The 23,128-nt window shown below is 42.6% G+C and overlaps 1 protein-coding gene across 1 annotated transcript in view; it reads right to left on the bottom strand.

The window, feature by feature from the left end:
• Window positions 1–5,213: 5,213 nt before the first annotated feature.
• LOC106701267 (NACHT, LRR and PYD domains-containing protein 1a) overlaps window positions 5,214–23,128 on the bottom strand; it is a 41,149-nt gene continuing 23,234 nt past the window's right edge. The window contains exons 7-18 of the mRNA XM_070361093.1: window positions 21,963–22,007; window positions 20,863–20,910; window positions 20,656–20,702; window positions 20,510–20,559; window positions 19,767–19,984; window positions 19,403–19,653; window positions 15,967–16,101; window positions 13,078–13,216; window positions 11,634–11,687; window positions 11,290–11,370; window positions 8,522–8,791; window positions 5,214–6,710 (exon numbers count right to left, since the gene is read on the bottom strand). Of these exons, the coding sequence (XP_070217194.1) occupies window positions 6,691–6,710; window positions 8,522–8,791; window positions 11,290–11,370; window positions 11,634–11,687; window positions 13,078–13,216; window positions 15,967–16,101; window positions 19,403–19,653; window positions 19,767–19,984; window positions 20,510–20,559; window positions 20,656–20,702; window positions 20,863–20,910; window positions 21,963–22,007 (1,358 nt within the window). The 3' untranslated portion in view covers window positions 5,214–6,690. The remainder of the gene's footprint in view (window positions 6,711–8,521; window positions 8,792–11,289; window positions 11,371–11,633; window positions 11,688–13,077; window positions 13,217–15,966; window positions 16,102–19,402; window positions 19,654–19,766; window positions 19,985–20,509; window positions 20,560–20,655; window positions 20,703–20,862; window positions 20,911–21,962; window positions 22,008–23,128) is intronic.

Genomic DNA, 23,128 nt, shown 5'->3' with positions numbered 1-23,128 from the left:
GAAAAACATCATTAAGAGGCTTTCTAGTTACATTATTCTAATTTTTGTGACCCCTTGGTCTCTCAGGGGAGAACTGTTTCTAAATTACAATAAGAAAAACTCTCCCTTTGCTTTAAATTATATAGAACTCCTGCCCAAACCACATGGATAATAGCCTTGCTCTGGCTTGAGAAATGTGCTTTTTAATTCTTTAAACAATGAGAATTTTAAAAGATTTACCTGATGGAATACCATGTAATTTTCGAACTCTGTTAATCACCTTCCTCCTTAATATGAAAAGGCCATAAAGAATGGACTATTCAGAGTCCGCCCCTGTCCCCCCTATCTTTTCTCAGGTGAGTCCTCCCCTCAGAACTCAATTCGTATCCCAGTGAATAGGGAGGGGAGTGTATATGGCCACCCCAGGTCCTCACCTGTGGAGAGACGTACTCGTTTTTCAGAGTCTCCCCCCGCCAAATTGATGTACAATCGGATAGAAATCATCAAGCTAAGATCCCATCACATGCCTCCTCTTCTTTAGGGACTCCTCCTCAAGCTTGGATGGCTAGCAGGTAATTCACAGATAGGAGTTTCTTGCCTCTGAGTACTAGGTTTGGGGTGGCTGGCTTTGATCATGGCAAGAGCTCAGTGGCTTTGATGGACTGGCACCATTGAGTTGCCCGTATCCCATCCCAGCCCCTCCTTGGAATGGCAAGGTTGTCTGGCCGGTTGTCTGTGCCTGGAAATGAGGACAGGCAAGACTGTCAACTGTGCTATAGACTGGGTTTATACAAAGGATCACAGGTATCTCCTTGGTTCCAGAAATTGCCATGACATATCCTTCAAAAACATTACCAGCCCAAGAAACATCTTTACAACAAAGTCCATTCTTCACTTCAAAACTTGACCAGTTTTCTGGTTTTTCTCATTTAAGCCTAGTCTGCCATTTACAACTTGTATGATGTGACCATGTTGTTCTAACCTCTCCTTACCCATTTTCTCTTCTAAAAAGTGAAGATAGGGACTTCTCTGGTGGTCCAATGGTTAGGGCTCTGTGCTTCCACTGCCGGGGCTACCAGTTCAGTCCCTGGTCAGGGAACTATGATCCTGTAAGCTGTGTGGCACATGACCCCTAAAAAGTGAAGATAATACTAGAACCTACCTCAAAGGATCAGATCAAGGGTTACATGGAGCGACTCCTTCAAAGCATTACCAGTGCACCTGGCATGTAATATGTACACAATAAATAGAAGCAATTTTTGATTATGATTATTAGCCCTTAGGTTTGGTGATGGGCCAAATGGGTTTGCTCTTTGCTACTATTTTCATCTGTGAAATTCAGAAAACTGTAGCCCTATTTCACAGCGCTATTGTGAGGACTGAATGACTCAGTACAGTGCTGGCCTCTAGTCTGCACTCAACATCAAGGTTTTAAAATTGTTAGATCATTTGCTTGAAGACCTCAGTGATGCCTTGTCCTGCCAGGGCAGTTGCCCACTAGGGGCATTCAAGCAGAGGAGACTGTCTGGCCAAGACACGATGGCAAACAAGCAGGGTTCTGCCTTCTCAGAGCAGAGGGTGGGGAACAAGGTAACTTAGGAAGACTGAGGGCCCTCCTAAAAATAGGCCTCGGATCTAGCTTATTAGAGAAATTTGATAACAGATCACTTTTTTAAAAGGAAATAAGAACGACTGAATCTGAGAATTAACATAAAAAAACAGCTGACAGAGGCCCCACTGAAGGCCCAGAGCTTTGGGGAAAAGGGGTCAGTTCTGCGGAGAGATCTGGCCAGAGAGCCACAGGTGGGTGTGTTACAACTCAGAGATGCACAAGGGCCTTAGACACCCTAATGGGGAAAGAAAGCCTGGGAGTCAAAAGGGGAGAACACCAGCTTTGTCTAAAGCCAGAAGGGACAGAGGCCAGAAGTCCCTGTGGCTGTGTCACCTGGGCCACGCAGTTGTCCCTGTTTGAGGACTAAACGGTTGGTTCCAGCTAGCGTAACTGTGGCTTCCTGTTTTAAGGCAAAGTGCATCTACAATACTGCCATGGACTGAACGTCTGCATCACATATGGAACCCCCGATCCCCAGTGTGACGGTATCAGGGGTGGGGCCTTTAGGAGGTTAGGTCATAGTGGGATTAGTGCCCTTGGTGGCTCAGACGGTAAAGCGTCTGTCTACAATGCAGGAGACCCGGGTTCAATCCCTGGGTCAGGAAGATCCCCTGGAGAAGGAAACGGCAATCCACTCCAGTACTATTGCCTGGAAAATCCCATGGACAGAGGAGCTTGGTAGGCTACAGTCCATGGGGTCACAAAAGTTGGACACGACTGAGCGACTTCACTTCACTTCAAGAAGAGACTCTGAAGGGACTTCCCTAATGGTCCAGTGGTTAAGACTCCGCCTTCCAATGCAGAGGGCACAGGTTGGATCCCTAGTCAGGGAATTAAGATCCCATGTGACTTGCAGTGTGGCAAAAGAAAAAAAAAGGGGGGGAGGGCTTGTGTTAATAAATTAAAAAAAAAAATAGAGACTTGGAGAGGTCTCCCCCAACCCCAATGTGAGGACACAGTAATAAGGTGACCTGCTGCAAATCTGGGAAAATTTTCACCAGACACCAAATCCACCAGCAGCCTGATCTCGGACTTCCCAACTTCCAGAACTTTGAGGAACACACTTCTGTTGTTTAAGCCATTCAGTCTGTGGTATTTTGTTGTAGCAGTCTGAGCTGACTGAGAAAACTTTTAAATAAGGAAGAAAGTCCAACCATATTTTTCAAAAATTGAATTGTATCAGCTTTTCGGTTGACATGTACTAGGTCAGAACAACTCAAAACTTTTAGTTATTTGTATGTATCTTTTAGTATGATATTAAAATTATGAGTATAAATTATGACATCAATGTAATATCAGAGACAATACACTCAAGTAACTTTTTTCTAGAAGCAACAGGACTAATGCTTACTCAGTGCTTACTACGTACCAAGAGTGTTTCTACAAGTGTTTATACCACAAATGTACAGAATCCTCTCAAAAACCCTGTGAGGAGGCACCATTGCCTTCCCCTTTTTATGGATGAGGAAATAAAGCAAGGGACCATAGAGGCTTACTCAGTAAGTAGTAAACGCTGGGATCTGAGCCCAGGCAGCCTGGTTCTGGCCTGTGCTGGCAACCTTACCCTTTGCTTCTCATAATCAGGTCACAGGCTTCCCCGGTCACTCAGTGGTAAAGAAGCTGTCTGCAATGCAGAAGCCACAGGAGACATGGGTTCGATCCCTGGGTCAGGAAGATCCCCTGGAGAAGGAAATGGCAACCCACTCCAGTATTCTTGCCTGGGAAATCCCATGGACAGAGGAGTCTGGTGGGCTGCAGTCCATAGGGTCGCAAAAGAGCTAGACACAACTTAGCAACTAAACAATAATTCAGGTCACAGTAAGTCATCATAACCATGCAAAAAGCATCAAAGTTACTTATGCTTCTCTCTCCCTCACTACACTGTGAGAGAAGCAAGTACAGGAAAGGTCGTGTCACTCATGTATTTGTGTACTTAGGCCCTGGCACTTAAAAATGGTAGAGAGAAAAAGGCAAATTTTCATGAGTTCCCACGTTTCTCATTTTTAATCTATGAATAAATAAGAAGGTCTTTTAAAAATCAAATCATTTCCAATCACATGAAAAAATTATAAAATGCGTATGTTCCCTTGGCTCAAAACAATTATACCTGCTCAGAATGGGAGAACACCCGTAAAAGTCACCAAGGCTCTTCCTAGTTTTGGATTCCTGGCTTAAAACAAAGGTCTATTTCTTGCTTGAGGAACAGACTCACTGTGGATAGGCTGGGGGCTCTGCTCTGCTGTTCTCTTCCAGAACCTGGGCTGATGGAGCATCAGCTGTCACATGCTCTGGGTGGATGATTTAAGTAATTGACATATCTATGGTCTGGGATTCTGTGGTCCATCAGGAGCAATGTGCCACAGAAGTATTACCAGTGAACTGGAAATGGGGTTATTTCCCACTGAAGATGTCATAGATACAAGCTACGAGAGACCCAGTCATCTCAATGGCAGTCATCTCAATGGTTGGTTCACATACTGCTCAACAGGAGCCAGTCAGGGGTCCAGCAGGGCGCCTCAACAACCCTGCATCAGCCCTCAGTAACCCCCCAAACCAGAGCAGTGCCACTTCCGAATGTTTCACCAATGCAGCTTCCAGGTGGACTTCCTTTCACAAAAGGCTCCTCCAGCTAAAGAAAACATGGAACTCATCCAAGCCCCTCCCTGCAGTTTTTATGTCACAAAACCATCTTTTAGATTTCCCAACTTGCTTGAAAACAAAACACTGCTATAAATGCACAGATAAGACCCCCTTCTAAAAATGAAACTCATGTCAAAGGTTAAAGCACACAGCAAGAATGGACTTCTGCAGAATAAAGATGGCAGCCTAACTCCAGGCTGCTTAACTAGGAATTTACAACATGATTGGAGTAAATTGCATGAGTCCTCTGGAGGCTCCAGGCTGGAGGTCTCAGTTAAAAAAAGCAGGAAGAATGTCAGAACTCTGCACTCAGAATTCTACCCCAGGGCCTCTGTTAAGTAGCAGCAGCCACAGAACCATTATCAGAAATGCTCAAACCCCGGTGTGTAGGCTGGAAGATATGTAATCCCAGCAGTCGGGATCTCTGCCTTCAGCAAGCAGCAGGCTGCTTCACCCTGAGGACTTCCAGCAATGGCAATAGGCTGGACCAACTGCTGAAAACAACCATCCTCATGAGAACACACTTCAATTCAGCAAAGATGGTGTCCTCTTTAGAAAATGGAGTGAAAACACTTCCACTTGACAAAGCAGGGGAGAAAGCCTGTCCCCTAAAGCACCCCCCAAAATAACAAAACATGTCCCAAATGTGCAGGAAAATCCTGTTACAGAGACACACAGGTAAGGAGCTCATTATGAAAACACCTGGTTTTAAATATAAACGTACCTTCCCATGCACAGGTGGGAGAACACTCATTCCTGGAGTCATTCCTGGAGGGAGAAGGGTTATGGGATGTGGGGGTGCTTCTGAATCTGTGAAAACTCCTGGGTTAGTTGCCCCTGCTTTACCCTCACTCAGCTTTACTCCAAGAACTGGGTCTGGGAGTAAAACCAACTAATGCCCGAACAGCCAAGATAATAACAATCAAGGAAGATCATGCTTTAAAAAGTAATGTGTAAGTAAATAATAACACAAAGAAGACATATTTGCACCGTACAGATGCATATTTATTGTTCTTCCCTTTATCCACAGTAAGAAAAAGGCTGGAAAGTGTTAGGAAACCAGCTTATATACAAAGCACCTCTGAAATTATGATTTTCTTTGGAAAACAACTTAAAAAAAATAATAAACACTTAAAAAATTCAAGACCTTTAAGTATTTTACACTTCTGAATGTTAAAACTCCATGTGTTTCCTGAAATATAGAGCAATTAAAAATAAAAACTCATAAAGTGACACTGATTTGAATTCCACTGGATCCCTGATCATTAATAATATCAATACGTTCTTCCCTATAAAATGAATTTGTTCTTCACAGGCAAAGCTATAAAGTATGTTTCTCTGATTAATTCATTAAGATTGAATTTACTCTCCAGCTACTGTCAACAGGAGACTAATGGTAATTTATAGTTTCTTCAAATAAGTTAACAAAACATACCCAAAATGTTAATCACCACACGCATGATTCTGGGAGAGCGACAATATCTATACATATTAAAAAAACAAAGATTTCACCCATTAACAAGAGCCAATATGGCCCATGATTCCCTGGGGCAAGTCCTCTTCGAGAAGAGATGACAATGTTCCTTGGTCCTGACTAAGGCCATTTCTAAGTGGCATTCCCGCACTGCCCGCCCCCCACAACCCTCCCAGAAGTAAACAATCCAGGGTCAAGGTCAAGAAATGCAGTGTTTGGTGATTTCAGAAGGTTGATGAAATCTGCAGGGACTCTGACGACGGACCCAGGTGAACTTCCCCAGTGAGATGAGGCCACCACCTGCGAGTGTTTGCACCAACACGGATGGGGAGAGGATTCTAATCCTTTCTAATGACCCTTGGGCCAGGTAACATGATTGATTTAATGGTTTAACAGACCACCAGCCAGACTGGTTAGTAATAAGACACGGAAATCACACCTCACATAAAAAGACATACTGGACCCGGCAGCACATGGGTATTTGACTGTATGGGAGCTAAAAGAACAGGAACCTCTCTTTATCATTAATGACACGAGGAAAAAAAGCTAAGTGAAATTGGTGCAATTTAAGTACTCCACCACTTAATTGCTAAAAAGAAATGTTCCAAACGCTTGATATGAATTTCATAGTTCACAGACGCCAGTAGGAAAATTACCACATTTCTCGCCTGACTGCTGTTGAGTCATTTTAGGCACCCTTTATAAGTGTATGTGTTTGGGTGGGGAAGCCGGGTGGGATGGTGAGAGTGCAAGGTACAAAAAAAAAATTCTTGATATTGTAGAGGTTTTTTTTCCTTCCTCAAGGTTTCCAAATATTTCACATTCCCTTTGCCCCTGAATAATGTGAGCTGCAAGCGGTCTATGAAAGGAGCTGCTTCCACAGGCTGTGTAGCTCTAGGTCCCGAAGTCTGTGCCTTATTACCACGGAGACAGTCTTTGAAGGCAGAGTTCCTGAGGCTTCCTCTTCCAGCTCATCTTTCAAACCTCACGTTTCCTGTAAGAAGCCTAACAAGGGAGAGAAACGAATTCAGGGATTCATTGTTGTGGGGAAAGAGCACATGCGTTTAAAGAAAGTCACTTGTCCGTTTAAAAAAGGAACTGCTAGAGTGGCTGGGTTTTCCTGAGATGAAGATAAACCAGTGCAATTTTTTAAGGCTGCAGTTATAAGACACTAAAATGCCCTGATAAAGACACAAAATTCAGCCAATCACCCAGATACTTTGACTACAGGAGGGCAGAAAACACTGGAAAATTTCTGGCTTTTTGTTCGTCTGTAACTTATTGAAGATTTTTCTCCTATTCAATGACAAATTGGACTAGTAAGCTTTTATGATACATTTCACTGCCAAAAAATGTCACAAATCCTTATTCAGCTTTATGTGGCGCCAAGTTAGGCGTCTAGCGAAGTCAAGAGCAGATAAAAACAAAACAACCACTCATTCTACAGGATCTGTGAGATGGTCAGATTTCCAAACCTTCCTTTGATGGACGAGGCTATGATTGTTTCCTTATCACAGCAGAGGCCAGTACTGTTGATAGGCAGAAGTGCCTATATGCAAATAGGGAGATTTCCACATGTGGGCCTCAGTGATTTACATAATTTCAACATATTCAAGAAAAAGAAATTTGATATTGAAACTGGCTCTTCTATTGCCTTGCAGCTCTTGCATCCAAACTGGTGGGGGCGTTCAGAAAGTTCACCCTCCACACCTGACATCATCCTGGGCGGTCACCCCAGACTTTAACTTTTCATATAAGCTTTTGGGGTGGCTGACACACTTTTACATTCTTTAAGGAACAAAAAGTCCGAATAGAATTCCAAATAAAAACCTCTCTCTGACTTGCTTCTGAGAAGGAACACAGCATTTGTTAATCATGGTAACAATACATATTAATAAAAATCCAAGTTGTGAATTGGTTTGACCTCGGGTCTAACAATATGCTAAGTCAAGCCACAAAAAAAAGAAGTGCTTCAAAACAAAGGAAGGAACCCTGTGGTTTTCTGGACTGAGACCAGAAACAACTCCTTTTAGCGCTCTGTTCCCATCTTTGCTGCTGGAGGCTCACTAGTGCCACCAAGTGGAGCACTGCGTCAATACCACAGGAAGTCTGGAAGGCTCAAGGCTTCCAGTTAGGTCTCCAGTTAAGGACATTATCAATGGACACGAGTTTGGGCAGACTCCAGAAGACAGTGAAAGACAGGGAAGCCCGGCATGCAGCTGCTCATGGGGTCTGCAAGAGTTGGACATGACTGAGCAACTGAACGACAACAAAGGACATTATCTACTCCTGCCGGAGTCTCACTGCCTGAACCTAGAGTTTTATATGCATTATCTCTTTTCATTCTCACAAGAGACCTAGGACATTGGGAGTTTCACATCCATTTGACAGATGAGAATATAGAGGCTTTATGCGAGGTAAGGAATTTGCTTAGTCATAGATATATTACACAACACAGGGAATATAGCCAATATTTTATAACTGTAAATAGAATATAACCTGTAAAAATTGTGAAACACTACATTGTACACCTGTACCTTACTGTATATATCAAGTATACTTCAATTAAAAAAAAAAAAACAAATCTGCTTGGTCACAAACCTAGCCAGCACTTGAGACGGTATTCAAATGCTTCCTCTGATGCCACACGTGAATCATCTTTACTTAGATTATGACCCACATGCTTACCGCAGAGCATTTGCGCAATCTTCTGAACCTGAGCTTAGACGTGACTAACACCTTCTAGAGTATAAATTTGCTATTTGCAAAGACACAGCTTGACCCCAAGTAAATGACTAAGATAATTTTCTGCTTACCTCTCAGCACATCTTGGACTTCAACTGAATCAACATTTTTTAAGCAGTTACATAAATTCTGAGCTGTGGCATTATTCTGCTCCTTTTCTTGCCACTTCTTCAGCATCTTAAACTTACTGATCGTAACATTGTCTTCCTTCTCCCGGATAGCATCGATTTCGCTAATATTCAGCTTCAGGTTGGCAATAGCAATCTTTAACCACTCCTTCCCCAGCTTCTCAGCAAGGTTAAACAACTGCGTGTCTGTTAGGGTTTTAGTCTTCACCCCATCTAAAAGCACATGAAGAATTCAGCAGTTCCTCTCAACACTTCATTTATAGTCATTGACAATGAAAATGTATTCTCTTTATATAAAAAAGATACCATGATTTGAAACTTTAACTGCTTTTAAAATAAATTTAAGTGCCAAAAAAGTCCCTGCTTTCCAAACTATTAGAAGAACCAAAGGGAATGATTACACATAAGGTTGAACTGGGATATAATGCTCACAAGGATAATTCAGTGATTCAGGGAATGAAATTGTTTTACAAAGCTGCACAAATTAGGCTGGAGGGAAAAAAAAATCAGGCATCAAAAATAATTTACGTGGCTCAAAAAGAAAAATATACATTTCCCCTTGCCCATCTCTGCATCTTCACATACAAAGTGCTACCTTTAGTAGTCACTAAAGAGGGCAGCAAGAGATATTAACTGCAGTCTCCATTCTGCCATCTCCTGGCATTAGGGGGAAGAGCATATTCCACAGAAAAGTCAGGGGCACAGTGTCTGTAATATCAGTATCTGTTGTTCACTAAGAAACCATGTCATCATTCTGGAAGGGATTATGTTTACCAACACAAACCAGTGCCTCAATACAAAATACCAGCCCCAGCTGGGTTTTCTATGCTCACACTTTTCAGACGGTTGTGCTATGATGCAGCAAAGCTCACCAGCTGTAGAGTCTCATTAAGGATCCTCCAGGCCTTACAAACCCTGGAGGTGCCATGAGAAGAGTGTGAGGAAGAATCCTTCCTGCCCCTCCTCCAGAACCATAACACTTTGCTCATCTAGAGCCAATAGTCTAATGAAGGGAACCTAACATTTCTATTGAACCCTAACCCCCTTAACTCAAGAATGGTTTCTAAAGGATGGCCACTGCCCTCTAGTGGTCTTCTAATGCATGTGGCTTGTGTTCCTCTCTAAAACTACTACAAGAGAAACCACACAGGGAATCCATCCATCAAAGATTCAAGTTCTCAGGATCATCTCCAAACATACTGTGTCAGATTCTATATCTAAATTTTAACAAGATCTCAAAGTGACTCAGAGTTAAGAGATGACTATATTTTAAAAAGCAATCTGGTGATATGCTGAGCCTCAAACTATCAGGATAGTGACTCAGTATCTTTAAAAATGTTGTGAAAATACCTAAACAAAAGTAAATCATTATTAATTTATTTGCTACCACATTGTCTAAACTCTAAAAAGGCTGGAAATCCTTAATTTTCTAGGTAGTATTTGGTCATTTTATTCTATGTCTAGCTACTTGTTCTTGGAGCTAATTTTAAATAGCCAAATAACTGCAAAAAAGGAAAAAATTTTCCTATGTGTCCCATTCAGTTATAAGTGAATAATTTTTGAGGATCTAATATACAACATGATGACTACAGTTAATAATAAATACTATGCTGTACTCTTGAGATTTGCTAAGAGAAGGCCTTATGAGTTCTACCACCAAAAAAAAAAAAGGTGGCTGTGTGAGGTGATAGATGTGCTAATTCATTCGATTGGTAAATATTTCACAATGTATGCTTACATCAAAGCATCCCATTGTGTACTTACATACAGTTTTTATTCGTCAACTATATCTCAATAAAATTGAAAGAATATGTATCCCAATTTGGTTAGGTTTTAAAAATAATTCCAGAGCCTCATTTATTTTGATGTTCATTTAATAGAAATAATAAACAATTCTCTAGTGACAAACAGTAAAATCAGACATACACCATCCTCTTCAACTCCAAGCGGATAACATCTTATTTTAGTCTATAGAGTTTATCTGCTTTTAGATTCACACCTTCTTACAATAATAAAAGGTATTTTGATGAAAGGGTTCATCTACATGAGGCCCCCAAAGCCTTAAGATCTTGTCTTGTGTAATTTGAGTCTGGGTTTTTTAACTTCAATTTGTGAATTCAGTTTGGACTTGAATTTTGAGGTACATACTCCATCTTCTGGCTCCTTGGAGTACTGTTGTTAAGTGCTTAAATCTCTGCTGTATTTTCGCAGCTACCAAGCCTTGGTCTCTGCCATTTAAATGGAAGAAATTAACTTGACCTTTATCTCTAATAATTGAGCTGGTGGCTTCCTCCCCGCAAAGATAGTGAATAACTGGGAAGCCAGTGAATGCACACACGGACATTCACTATTCACTTCTTCAGTGAACGCTCTTTATCTTCTACATTAGAGGCCGCAGGCTCAGTGCTGTAGGAAGTGCAGAGATGGACAAGCCGCGGCCACTGACCCTACAGGCTGCAAGACCTTCCCTTGACCCCACTTCTACTTTCACCAAGTGCACGGGAGGAGGAGGCAGTCAAGGTGGAAAAGTAGGCTGGGGCAGACCACCTAGGACCTTTATCCAGGCCCGAGAAGCTTGGACCCAGGGGGAGAGCAGGCACACCTGGGATATGGCTCCAGGAAGACTGACCCAAGGAGAACATGTGTCAGATGAACGTCCTGGGGGAGACCAGAGGAAGCGACTGAGAGCCACAGAGGACATGTTTACAAACCTGAACTGTCAATCTGCTTCATTCTTTTATCATAGACCATCTCATCAGGTAAGCTGCTACTCATTTTTCGTCGCCTGTTACCTTTAAAAAAAAAAAAAAAACAACAAATTGGCTTTCCCTTATGGTTTTATTATCCACCCATCTTTAAGCTGAACTTCTAAAAAATCATTTTAAAATCATCATTCTGACAGAACAAATTAAAAAAGGATTCAAAGCTCATTCAGATAATTAAGAGTTATGGAATACTTAACAGATCCTGAACATTACTGGATTTGCAAAACAGAATGAAAATTCTAGTGGATGGAAGGAAGAGACGAGTTTAATGTCCACTTACAAGCACTTACCACTTGTGCTGCTTTTTGAAATGTTCTGGTTCTGATGATGCTGAACCCAGTCACCTGTTAAGGTACAATAAGCAGCAGTTGGAAAAGTGGTATGAAATTGGAATTAAAGCATCGATGTGTGAAAGCACGTGAAGCTCTAGGGTTTTGGTAATCTCTCTCAAATTCAAATGCGGGTTTTAACTTGGTATGTATGCAAATACCCTGAGCTTGAACTCCTTCCAGCATGTCTGGTGGGACCAGTGTCTCCCATATTTCAGTCATCTGCACACTGCTGGCATGGTATCTGCCACACCCAGAGGTCAGGTGAAATGTCATTCCTTCCGTATTTCTCTAAATCTAAAACTACTATAAATAGAACATTGACATCATGTGCCATATGGAGAAGGAAGCCTTAAACATTTTTAAAAAATAAAATAACATCTTTAAATTTTAAGTGTATTTATATGTACCCCACTCCAGTATTCTTGACTGGAGAATTCCATGGACAGAGGAGTCTGGTGGTCTACAGTCCATGGGGTCACAAAAAGTCAGACATGGCTAAGCAACTAACACACACACACGCACAAATCGTAAAAGAATCTCATATATGTATTATCATTATATATACTTAGTGGGTTCTTTGCAGAAACTTCATTATGATTTGACACCACCTGCCCCATGAGTTCAGCCCTGCTCTAACAGATGCCTACATGTTGGGCAGGCCTTCCACAGGTCGCTTGAGTGAAAACATCTTATGAGTGATGGGCAATTTCTGTTCATCGTTAGGATAGGCCTCCCCAAAATAATAGAAACCAGAACCATCTTATGAGGCAGAATATTATTAAATAAGTTTTAAAAAGAGTCTTAAAAGGTGGTCTTTAAAACTGCAAAGAGACTTAGTCTGGAAGAACATCTGTTATTCAGGTTGCTACATATTAAATATCTTTATTACTGAGGCATTTGCTATGATTAAAAAGTAACATCTTTCAGGTTCACTTATTTGAGCAAATTAAATAATACAATCCCCAATACAGAATCCCAAAACTAGGACTCCTCTGGGTAAGTAACTGTAGTTTGGATAAAAGGGCCTGTTTCAAACTGGCTAATTTAAGGGTATAATATTGAGAACAGGAATCACACCTATACAAAAGCTTCCGGCTTAACCTAGGACAGAATCCCAAATGGATTAGATTGGGTTTTATTTCTGGAGTAGAAAGCCTCAATAGCAAATATGGGCTCTGTGCACCTGCTGAGTGTGGGGATTTGACGGTGGGGGCCTGAGAACCAGAGCCGGCACGTCTGTCCCAAGAACTGGGGCCTCTGCTTCTCCTAATCAAATTTTTTGATGTTATGATGATGGGACAGATGAGTACTCTATTTGCTTTCCACCCGAGCCACTCCCCCCAACCCTCCCCAACCCCCCACCTGCCAAACAGAGTTTTAATTCAAGATACAAGATACTCACACTCTCTCAGTTTTGCTTTCCATACAATTTCCTCAGAATCCATTTCAACCAAGAGTAATTTAAACTCCACTGGTTGCTCCAGATACACTTCAATATAACTTTTCAATTTTAAAAGTGAACCATCCACAAATTCAATTTCCTTAAAAAAAAAAAAAAGTGGTTTTCTTAAATTTACAAGTTGCATTAATTAACAACATAAAACGTCAGATAAGGAATAAAGGCAATGAGAAGGGTTAGTGCTTCAGTGGACACCCACTGAAATTCTGACCTTGTAAATCCACTCCTTAACCACACCTCCTCTCACTCTCCCGCTTTCAGCCCCTCCTTACTCTTAGTCAGAACTGTTTTCCACCTCATTGAAGCTTCTAGTCCCATGGCCCTTGCTTTCCAAAGTGTAACTTTTCGGCCCTTTCCTGACTTCCAACATTTCATGTTCCCCAAATGGAACCTGTGCTCAACCATCAGCCACCCTCTCCCAGGTGCTTTAAGCTCCTCAGCACCTTTCTCTTAGATCATTCTCTGATCTGTCCAACTGATTTCACATTTACAGAACTATGTGCAGTGTTGTGTCCACATTCCCTCACTGAACACCACCTTCCCCCAACAAATCCTTGTATCACTATTTTATGCATAAAGGATCCCAGAGAAGTGAACGAATTTGCCCAAGCCCACATCTAAGCGGTGGAACTGGAATTGGAATTCATGCCTGTGACTCCAAAGTCTGAGCTCTTAACCACTATTCAGACTGTCTCCTGGCTTCCCGTGCCTCTGCTTCTCTCCAGACTGGCTAGCAAGAAATACATCTTTAAAAAAACATCAGTGAACTGCACTGGCGGTCACCATCACAAACTAATGCTCTTAGTCTGTTCCTCTTCCTTTCTGTTCCAAGTCACTAGTATTATCCTCCTAACCTTCCAAGGGTCAGTCACCAAGGTCTACAAAGCTGAGACAGCAGCTCCCCTAACCCCACTCTCCTAAATCCCTCCAGGTTCATTTCCCCAGAGCTCTCCTGGGGCTCAGCCCAGCTGCAGGGTCCCGTGCCCTCCTTAGGCACCTGGGGCCACCTCTCCCAGGACAGCCTGGGAAAGCTCGTCTCTCCCAGGGAATCCGTCACCCTTCAAGCCCAGAGCCAACAGCACCCACGAAAAAGCCTTCCTGGAAACCCACCGCACTTGGTCCTCGTCTCTAAAGGAACACCACGTTATAGTAACATTATTTCTCTACATGAATGGAGCATTTCCCGCACCACACTGGCATCTTTGAGGGAAAAGACTGTGCCTTACTTATTTTTTAATTTTTAGCTCTTATCAGGCTGGCTGGTAATAGGCACATTGATGTCAGTTAAGCAAATCATTAATGGTATAAAACTAATAAGACACCTTATATTTACACGGAGTTTTACAACTCTCAGGAGTGCCCCAAACCATTACTTTATATGATCCTTACAGCAATCTTGGGAGATTATCCCCATTTTATAGGCCAGAAATTTGGTTAAGAGGGAGCCCACAGTTAGTGACAGTCTATGCACTAACTACATGACTAACCACGACTAGAATGCAGACTGTTTAAAGCCCTCTAGCTATCAACATCTTTTGTAAGAAACAACTCCTGGGATCCCCTCGGTCTCTTTCTGGGAACAGCCACCCATTCAATATGTATTCTTCCCTCTCCTAGTGGTTCTTAACCTTGGCAGCACATTATAGTCACCGTGGGAGCTTTAACAAGTCCAATGCCTGGGCCATTCCCAGACCAATTAAGTCAGCATCTCTGGAGGTGGGACCCAGGCCACCAAATTTTTTTTTTAAGCTCCCCAGGGAAATTCACACTCAAAAGCACACCCTTCTCATTTAGTCCCACCGCCCAGACAAGGCTGCAGTTTGAGTCTCATGAGTCTCTTGATGTGCCACCTGCTGGGGCCTGATCTGTGTGGAAGGGATGAAAATCAACCTCTCAGATCCCAGTGGGGAGATGGTAGCTTCAGGAGCCAAGGTAGTCAAAGCCGTGGGCAAGCTCTGCTCACATGTGTGGCTGGGCAGAGCGCCCGCCTGCTTTGCACACTGGTTTCCTCAGCCGTGTTACTGTATGGCTCAAATGGTTCAAAGCTTGTGCAGAAATGCTTTGAAACTGAAAAGGAAGGCTGTCCTGATCAACCTGATTGCTTCTACAGGGCACAAGGCCCTGATAATACCAACATGATAAAACAACGCAATATGGACCATTGCCATTAGCTCTCTTGCCTCCCACTTTTAATTTAATGGAAAAAAAACATGTTTTCAACTTTTCATAAACTGCAAAACAGACAAAGGAGGTAGACAAAAGGAATTTCCATGCAGATGTCCAGACTAGATAAGCTATGGCATACACCCAGGGCACATAATGAAAATAAACTTTAAAAATAACTAAGTCATTTCCGACAAGCCAAAATCGCTTACAAGTGTCGTGGTGTGTACAGTGAATGCTTCAAATCTAACAATTTATTCCCATAACTACTTTTCAAACGCCTTCCAGTGGGAAAAGCCCAATATCCTTTGTTAGCAACTCTTTTCCATTAACCTTTAATGCTTTGCATGACTTAAACTTAAGTTTTGTATTCCTTTGAAGCTAAAATTATTTTAATAACTTAATTTAAAATGCAAGAAAACTGAAAACCTTTTCAAAGGGAAAGAGAAATAAAGAGTCTACTTTTTTGATGACTGCAGATGAACCCTGAAATTCAACAGCATCTTTGGAATAAACTGCAAGTTTAACAAAACAACTGCTTTCTTAGACACTGGGAAATAAAAAAGGAGAACAAAATGCATTATTTTTAAATATCTTCAAAATGCTGTATCTAAGAAATCTACACGCTCCCCACACTGCTATGCCAAGTTGATTTTTTACAGTGTCTACCTCTGGGGTGATCTCAGCTTCTGGCTCACTGATCAGCCTGTACTTCTTCCCATTCTGCAGCAACTTCTGGCAAACCGGAGGCTTGTCGATTTTCATGAATTTCTTAGAGGAGTGCTTTACAGACTTGGAAATATCCTAAAGGTGGAAATAGGTCTGGGTTTTGAAATCCATCACCAACAACTGTGAGAGTCGAAGTCAAGAACCGGGCAGTGCGTGTGCCAGCTGTATTATTTTCACGTCCTCCTACAGACATGACGGCCAGGGAGGATGTCCCACAGTGATCACAAGGGGTAAAGGCCCAGAAGTTGAGACACCTTTGTTCTACGCATCGGTCACGTAGCCCAACTTATTCCCACAAAAACACTACAGCCAGAAGTGTCACTTACACCCTGTGTGGCACCACCAATTTGCTTCTGAAGGGTCTGAGAACATTACATGAGCACTTGCACTACACATGGGCACTAATTCCACGCCCATCATGTGAACAGAGAGCACCTCTTTTACTAGAAGTGGTTCCAGCTGACTCAAAGTTTGTCTCTGCCCCACACTTGATATGTCCCCATCCTTGCTGTCATTAACTCTCTTTCTGATGTGGCCCTAGAGGGGACCCCGATTTTACATGTCTTGTTCCAATGCCCCCCAAGAGGTGAATGTAATCTCTGGCCCAAGCTCCCTTGGTAAAGTAGCTGTATGGCTGAATATGAAATTTAGGTTTCTTGAAACAGAGTTCAAGGAAATCTTTTCCTACACAGGAAAAAAAAATCAACTGGAGAAGGCATAAAAATAAAACACTAGCCAGGAAGGATATCCTGCCTTCCCCATGCCACGCTCTCCATTGTCCTGATGGCAGCCTTCTCCACATCCGCTGATGTAATCAGCTCCTGACCCCAGCTTCCCAGGAAGTCTGGATAATGCTCTTTCAGTTAACTGAATTTACTTTTAAAATATAAGGTTCATTAAATAATAGTGCTTTTTCCAAATCTATACTAATTCTACTTTACATGTATGTGTGTTCAGTCGCTCAGTCATATCCAACTCTTTGTGACCCCATGGGCTATAGTCCACCAGGCTCCTCTGTCCATGGGATTTTCTAAGCAAGAATACTGGAGTGGGTTGCCATTTCCTCCTCCAAGAATTATACTTTAGGTGCAGTTATTTTTATACCACTTTGAAGGCTACTTTCCCAACTGAAAGTATTATCTTTAGTGAGATTACAGGAAGCATATTTTACTTTCTTAGGAGGAAACAAAAAAATCTATTACTTAGAGTTTTTACACTTTAATACATATTGCTAGTTATAATCCATATAACATTTTTAAAGCATGCAAATACTACAACCTAAAACCACTGGGAGTGGGTAGCTTGATATAAATTCTGTAACTCAAATTATAATTCACAAAGTAGTATACTTTACAATAGCTGTGTCGATCACAATAAACTGGAAAATTCTGAAGGAGATGGGAGTACCAGACCACCTGACCTGTCTCTTGGGAAACCTGTATGCAGGTCAGGAAGCAACAGTTAAAACTGGACATGGAACAGACTGGTTCCAAATAGGAAAAGGAGTACGTCAAGGCTGTATATTGTCACCCTGCTTATTTAACTTATATGCAGAGTACATCATGAGAAATGCTGGGTTGGAGGAAGCACAAGCTGGAATCAAGATTGCCGGGAGAAATATCAATAACCTCAGATATGCAGATGACACCACCCTTAGGGCAGAAAGTGAAGAAGAACTAAAGAGCCTCTTTATGAAAGTGAAAGAGGAGAGTGAAAAAGTTGGCTTAAAGCTCAACATTCAGAACACGAAGATCATGGCATCACTTCATCGCAAACAGATGGGGAAACAGTGGAAACAGTGGCTGACTTTATTTTTCTGGGCTCCAAAATCACTGCAGATGGTGACTGCAGCCATGAAATTAAAAGACGCTTCCTTGGAAGGAAACTTAGGACCAACCTAGACAGCATATTCAAAAGCAGAGACATTACTCTGTCAACAAAGGTCCATCTAGTCGAGGCTATGGTTTTTCCAGTAGTCATGCATGGATGTTGAGAGTTGGACTATAAAGAAGGCTGAGCGCCGAAGAATTGATGCTTTTGAATTGTGGTGTTGGAGAAGACTCTTGAGAGTCCCTTGGACTGCAAGGAGATCCAACCAGTCCATTCTGAAGGAGATCAGTCCTGGGTGTTCATTGGAAGGACTGATGTTGAAGCTGAAACTCCAATGCTTTGGCCACCTGATGTGAAGAGCTGACTCATTTGAAAAGACCCTGATGCTGGGAAAGATTGCGGGCAGGAGAAGAACGGGACGACAGAGGATGAGATGGTTGGATGGCATCACCGACTCAATGGACATGGGTTTGGGTAAACTCTGGCAGTTGGTGATGGATAGGGAGGCCTGGCATGCTGCGGTTCATGGGGTTGCAGAGTTAGACACGACTGAGCGACTGAACTGAACTGAATGCTTATTTTTTTTCCACATCTGTTAAACCCTGATTTTGAATCTGAAAGGATAATTTTGAGTCACTGCTTTATCTTTTGTCAGTGTTCCACCCACCTCTAAGTCATTATAACTGTATTGACAGTGAGTCAGGGTATAAAAGGAGATTCAATCCTCTGTTTTCAATGATATAGTTCAGAACCTAGGCTAAACAACATAGATTTATTCTGCATTCTGGCAAACAGGTTCCATTACAAATATCCAAACCCTTCCCCTCAGGTCATTCTACCTTAAACATATTGGGTGCTTCATGAATATTTGCTGCTACAAAACCCAGAATGTTGAACCCATGAACCAAACGTCAACTTTTATCCAAAAAATTACTCTGGAATGAGGTGTGTCTTACTGGCAGAGCTTTAAGCCAAGGAGGAATCTCCAGTCTCCCTACATTTGACCCAAAGACCTGAAATGGCCCCCCAGTGTATCCAGAGCAGGTGCCTCGCCAACTGTAATGTCCCAGTCACCTGGGAATACTAAACAGGGTAGGCTCTGAGTCTGCAGGTCGGGGTGGTGCTGAGATTTGGCATTTTAAGGAGCACCCTTGCTGATGGCAACCAGCCGCTCCTGGTTCCCTGGTCCCCAAGTCACATGTTCAGCAGCAAGGCTGTAGAGAACAGATGGCCTTGGTTGTTCTCCAGGCAACCGTCTCCAAGGCCAGGCCTGCTGGGTCATGCCACACCCACCTCTAGAGAGCTATTTTCCTATCTGCTCTCCTCCCAATGGTGTTCAGGTGTATAACACCCATGCTCCATGGCTCTGAGGACCTGGCACTGATCTTATAACTTCTGTGAGTGAGCATGACATCAGACCCACCATAGGGAGACAATTAAATCAACAGAGACACCCGGATCTTAGATCAACAGACATCACCCAGACCCTGTATAAAGTCTGAACACACAGTATGCAACATTTAGTATTCACTTTCATTGGCCTTACCTTGATGAAGGATTCATTATTGGTTGCTACATACACTCGAAAAGACAAGGACGGGTTATGGTCGATGGCTTTGTACAGAATCACTGCCCCATGGTGGAATACCGTCTCTTCGCTTTGAACAACGGGTCCCACAGGAGAAAGAGAGCTCACACGCCATTTGACGTGGGTTGCAGAATGGTCCACAGTATATTCTAATGAGGCCCCAGTACTTTTAACATGGAAGACTTTGAACGTCATGTTGGCATCTCGGTCTGTCAACACATGAAGCTGAATTAGTGTTCTGGGCATTGCATGTGTTGCACATATACTCTCACACGTCCACACATGCACACGCCAATTAAACTTTTAGCAAACAAATACTCACGACCCAAGCAGAGGGAATGTGGAAACTGAATGGAGGTAAGACAGAGCGGGTCACATTTAACATCAAACAACGGTCCACCGACGGCCCAGGGCTTCACAATGAGGTCTGAATATTTGCTCCAGGACAAGACGCAATACTTGATATCAACTTTCCTGTTAACCTCAAATATCAGACCAGTCTCCGTGCACTGGTAAGTTCCCTCTCCATCCACCTTCAGCCTGTATTGGATAGATAAGAACACCTGTCAAGTCCTGATGTTTGTTTAGGAGAGGATTTCTTAAAAAAATTTTTTTTAATTCATTTTTTTGTTGTTGTTTAATTTCACTCAAAAGCACTGAGGGAACTCCATGACATTTTGAAGCAGCATCACAATCAAAGGAAACAATCTAACGCTTTCCCTGGTGGCTCAGTAGTAAAGAAGCCTCCTGCCAATGCAAGAGACACGGGTTTGATTTCTGATCCGGGAAGATCCCACCTACCTCGGAGCAACTAAGCCCGTGTGCCACAGAAGAGTAGCCCCCACTCCTCGCAACTAGAGAAAAGCCCACAGCAACAAAGACTCGGCACAGCCAAAACAAATAAATAAAATTATATATATATATATAAAGAAAACAATCCAAGAAAGTACATAAAATGTGCGAAGTTAAGTTATGCTGTTTTGTGTTTCCCCAACTTGGGGTTATTTTTACATAGACAGATAAATTACGAATGGTATCATGTCTCCTGTATTCCCAATGACTCACAAAAACTGTCCTCGGGAAAGAAGCCTGGGGGTCACCAGTTCATTGTGTTTCTGGAGAAAAAGCACAGATATAACACATATGTAAATGTCATTTTCTTCAATAAAGCAAATTAAAGAATCATCCTTTATAATTAAAAACATACTTACATTTTCAGCATTACAGTGTTCACAGTGAGATTGGATTTTATTAGATTCTAAATGATAGAGAAAAAAATTTTACTTACAGGAATGTGACTGGCATTTTTGGACAAAATTTTTTTGACAAATATATATGATATGACCGTATCACAAAATTCAAAGATATAGGCCCCCTCAAGCAATAATGAGACTATTTTGGAGAATGTAAATTCATACCTGAATTATAATGCTGTGTGGGCAATTCTTTATCCTCCCATTCTTCAACTGTAACAGATATTGTCACACATGTATTGGCATAAGTCAGTCACAGGGTAAATCAGTTAAGCCCCACCCCCCACACCCAGCTTCACAACCAATAAGAACTTTGTGCTAAATCACTTCAGTCGTGTCCAACTCTTTGTGACCCTACAGACTGAGGCCTGCCAGGTTCGCTGTCCGTGGGATTCTCCAGGCAAGAATACTGGAGTGGGTTGTCATTCCTGCTCCAGAAGATTGTCCCGACCCAGAGATTGAACCTGTGTCTCCTGCACTGCAGGCAGACTCTTTACCTTTAAGCCACCGGGCAAGCCCAACAGGAACCTTAAACGTATATGAAACATCTCTTTGAGTGGATTCGGTGATACATGACACTTTCTGTTTTTGAGTCTCGCTGTAGGTATAAGGCAGCAGTTTCCAAACTTTTTGGCACGAGGGACTGGTTTCACAGAAGACAGTTTTTCCATGGACTGGGGGATGGTAGGACGGGGGGCGGTAGAGGGGGTGCAGTGGGGGGGGTGTTTTGGGATTATTCAAGTGCATTACATTTATTGTGTACTTCATTTCTATTTTTATGACATTGTGATATATAATGAAATACTTATACAACACATCACATGGCAGAATCGGATCATTAGGCATTAAAGTCTCACAAGGAGTGGGCAACCTAGTTCCATGGGCAGTTCACAGTAGGGTCTGTATTCCCATGAGAATCTTGTCCCACCGCTGCTCTGACAGGAGGTGGCACTCAGGCGGTAACGCAAGCAATGGGAAGTGGCTGTAAATACAGATGAGGCTTTGCTCGCTAGCTCACCGCTCACCTCCTGCTGTGTGGCCCGGCTCCTAATGGTACCAGACAGTGGCCCAGGGGTTGGGGACCCCTGGTATAAAGCAGGAAAATAAGCTTGAATGTGAAAGTTTCCATGCACCCTACTTTGGCACATTAAGTCTTTAGCTGATCTTTTGACACTGAAACAATAGCTCTCTCATCTCACACAGGCACAGGGTGAACAGGATACATTAGAGAAGATAAGAGGGCAAGGGCACTGCCTCACTCTTACCCTGAGCAGACGCTTCCTCGGTGGAAGACTCTCCTAGTTTCCCATCTGTGAAGACAAAGAGAGCTCAGGGCACAGGTGGTCATGGACAAACTCCACCAGTCACTCCTCGGCTAGACCAGTGTCTCAGGCTGGACAGCCGCAGGCCCCAGTGAAGAGTCCCTCAGAGTGGTCCGAAGTCGGGAACTAAGCTGGAGTTGATATCCCCAAGACAAAGCCTGACTGGCATCAGCCCTTCAGCTTAGTATAGTTAGAGATGAGCAGAGCAGTAAGAGAGGAACTGATGTCTGATTTTAGGCATGTTTAAGCTGGAACTGTCTTGTAAGAGTGTCTGATTTAGCATGTAGACTCTTTCCATTGGCTCCCCACTACTCGTCTCTGGTCAGCCTCCCTGCATTTACTGCCCTCAAGTCACTCTGAACCACTCTCCACACCAAAGCATGCTCCTGCCTCAGGCCCTTTGCACTCACCGTCTCCCAGGCTGAATATTCACACTGCTCACCCAGTCACATCCCTGCCGTCTCTGCTCAAATATCACCTTATCAGAGAGGCTTTCATGACGTACCACCCCTCTCCCTGACACATCTCTTCCCCCTTTCATTTTCATCAGGGCACTGCTCACCACCTCGCACATGATAAGCTCAGTGTTTCTGCTTCCTGTCTCTCTCCCCACTAGAATGTAAGTTTCACAAGGACTGTAATCCCAGGGCCTGGTAAGTGTTCATTTTCTGAATGACTAGAATCACAGAATACAAAAATACATTATGAAAGGGAACAGTGGTGAATCTTCCTATTATCTACACCAGATACTGGTTGCATAAGTTTAGGCTTAGTTACGTATGAAATCTTTATTACTTTCCTCATCTGTTAAATGAGAGTTAACGTAATACCACTCCCCAGAAAGACAGAAAATTAAATTATAGGTAGGGATTGCACCTGGCACTCAGCAAGCAGTCAGTGAGTGCTATTATTTTGCTATGGTGATGTGTGAAACTCAAAAACATTAATAATTCTGAAGCAGACAATAACCCTTCACTTGGGAGATGACCTAATGTGTTGAATACTTGGTTTTATATTTGAAAGATCTGAACAACCTTTGGGAGGATGAGTCCCATTAGTGAGACAGGCATCTTGAGCACACGTGGAAGGTCCAGGCCACCACCAATGCC

The sequence above is a fragment of the Bos mutus genome, chromosome 1 (genome assembly GCF_027580195.1).
Source record: "Bos mutus isolate GX-2022 chromosome 1, NWIPB_WYAK_1.1, whole genome shotgun sequence".
Classification (NCBI taxonomy): Eukaryota; Metazoa; Chordata; class Mammalia; order Artiodactyla; family Bovidae; genus Bos; species Bos mutus.
This window is presented reverse-complemented; position numbering and strand designations above follow the sequence as displayed.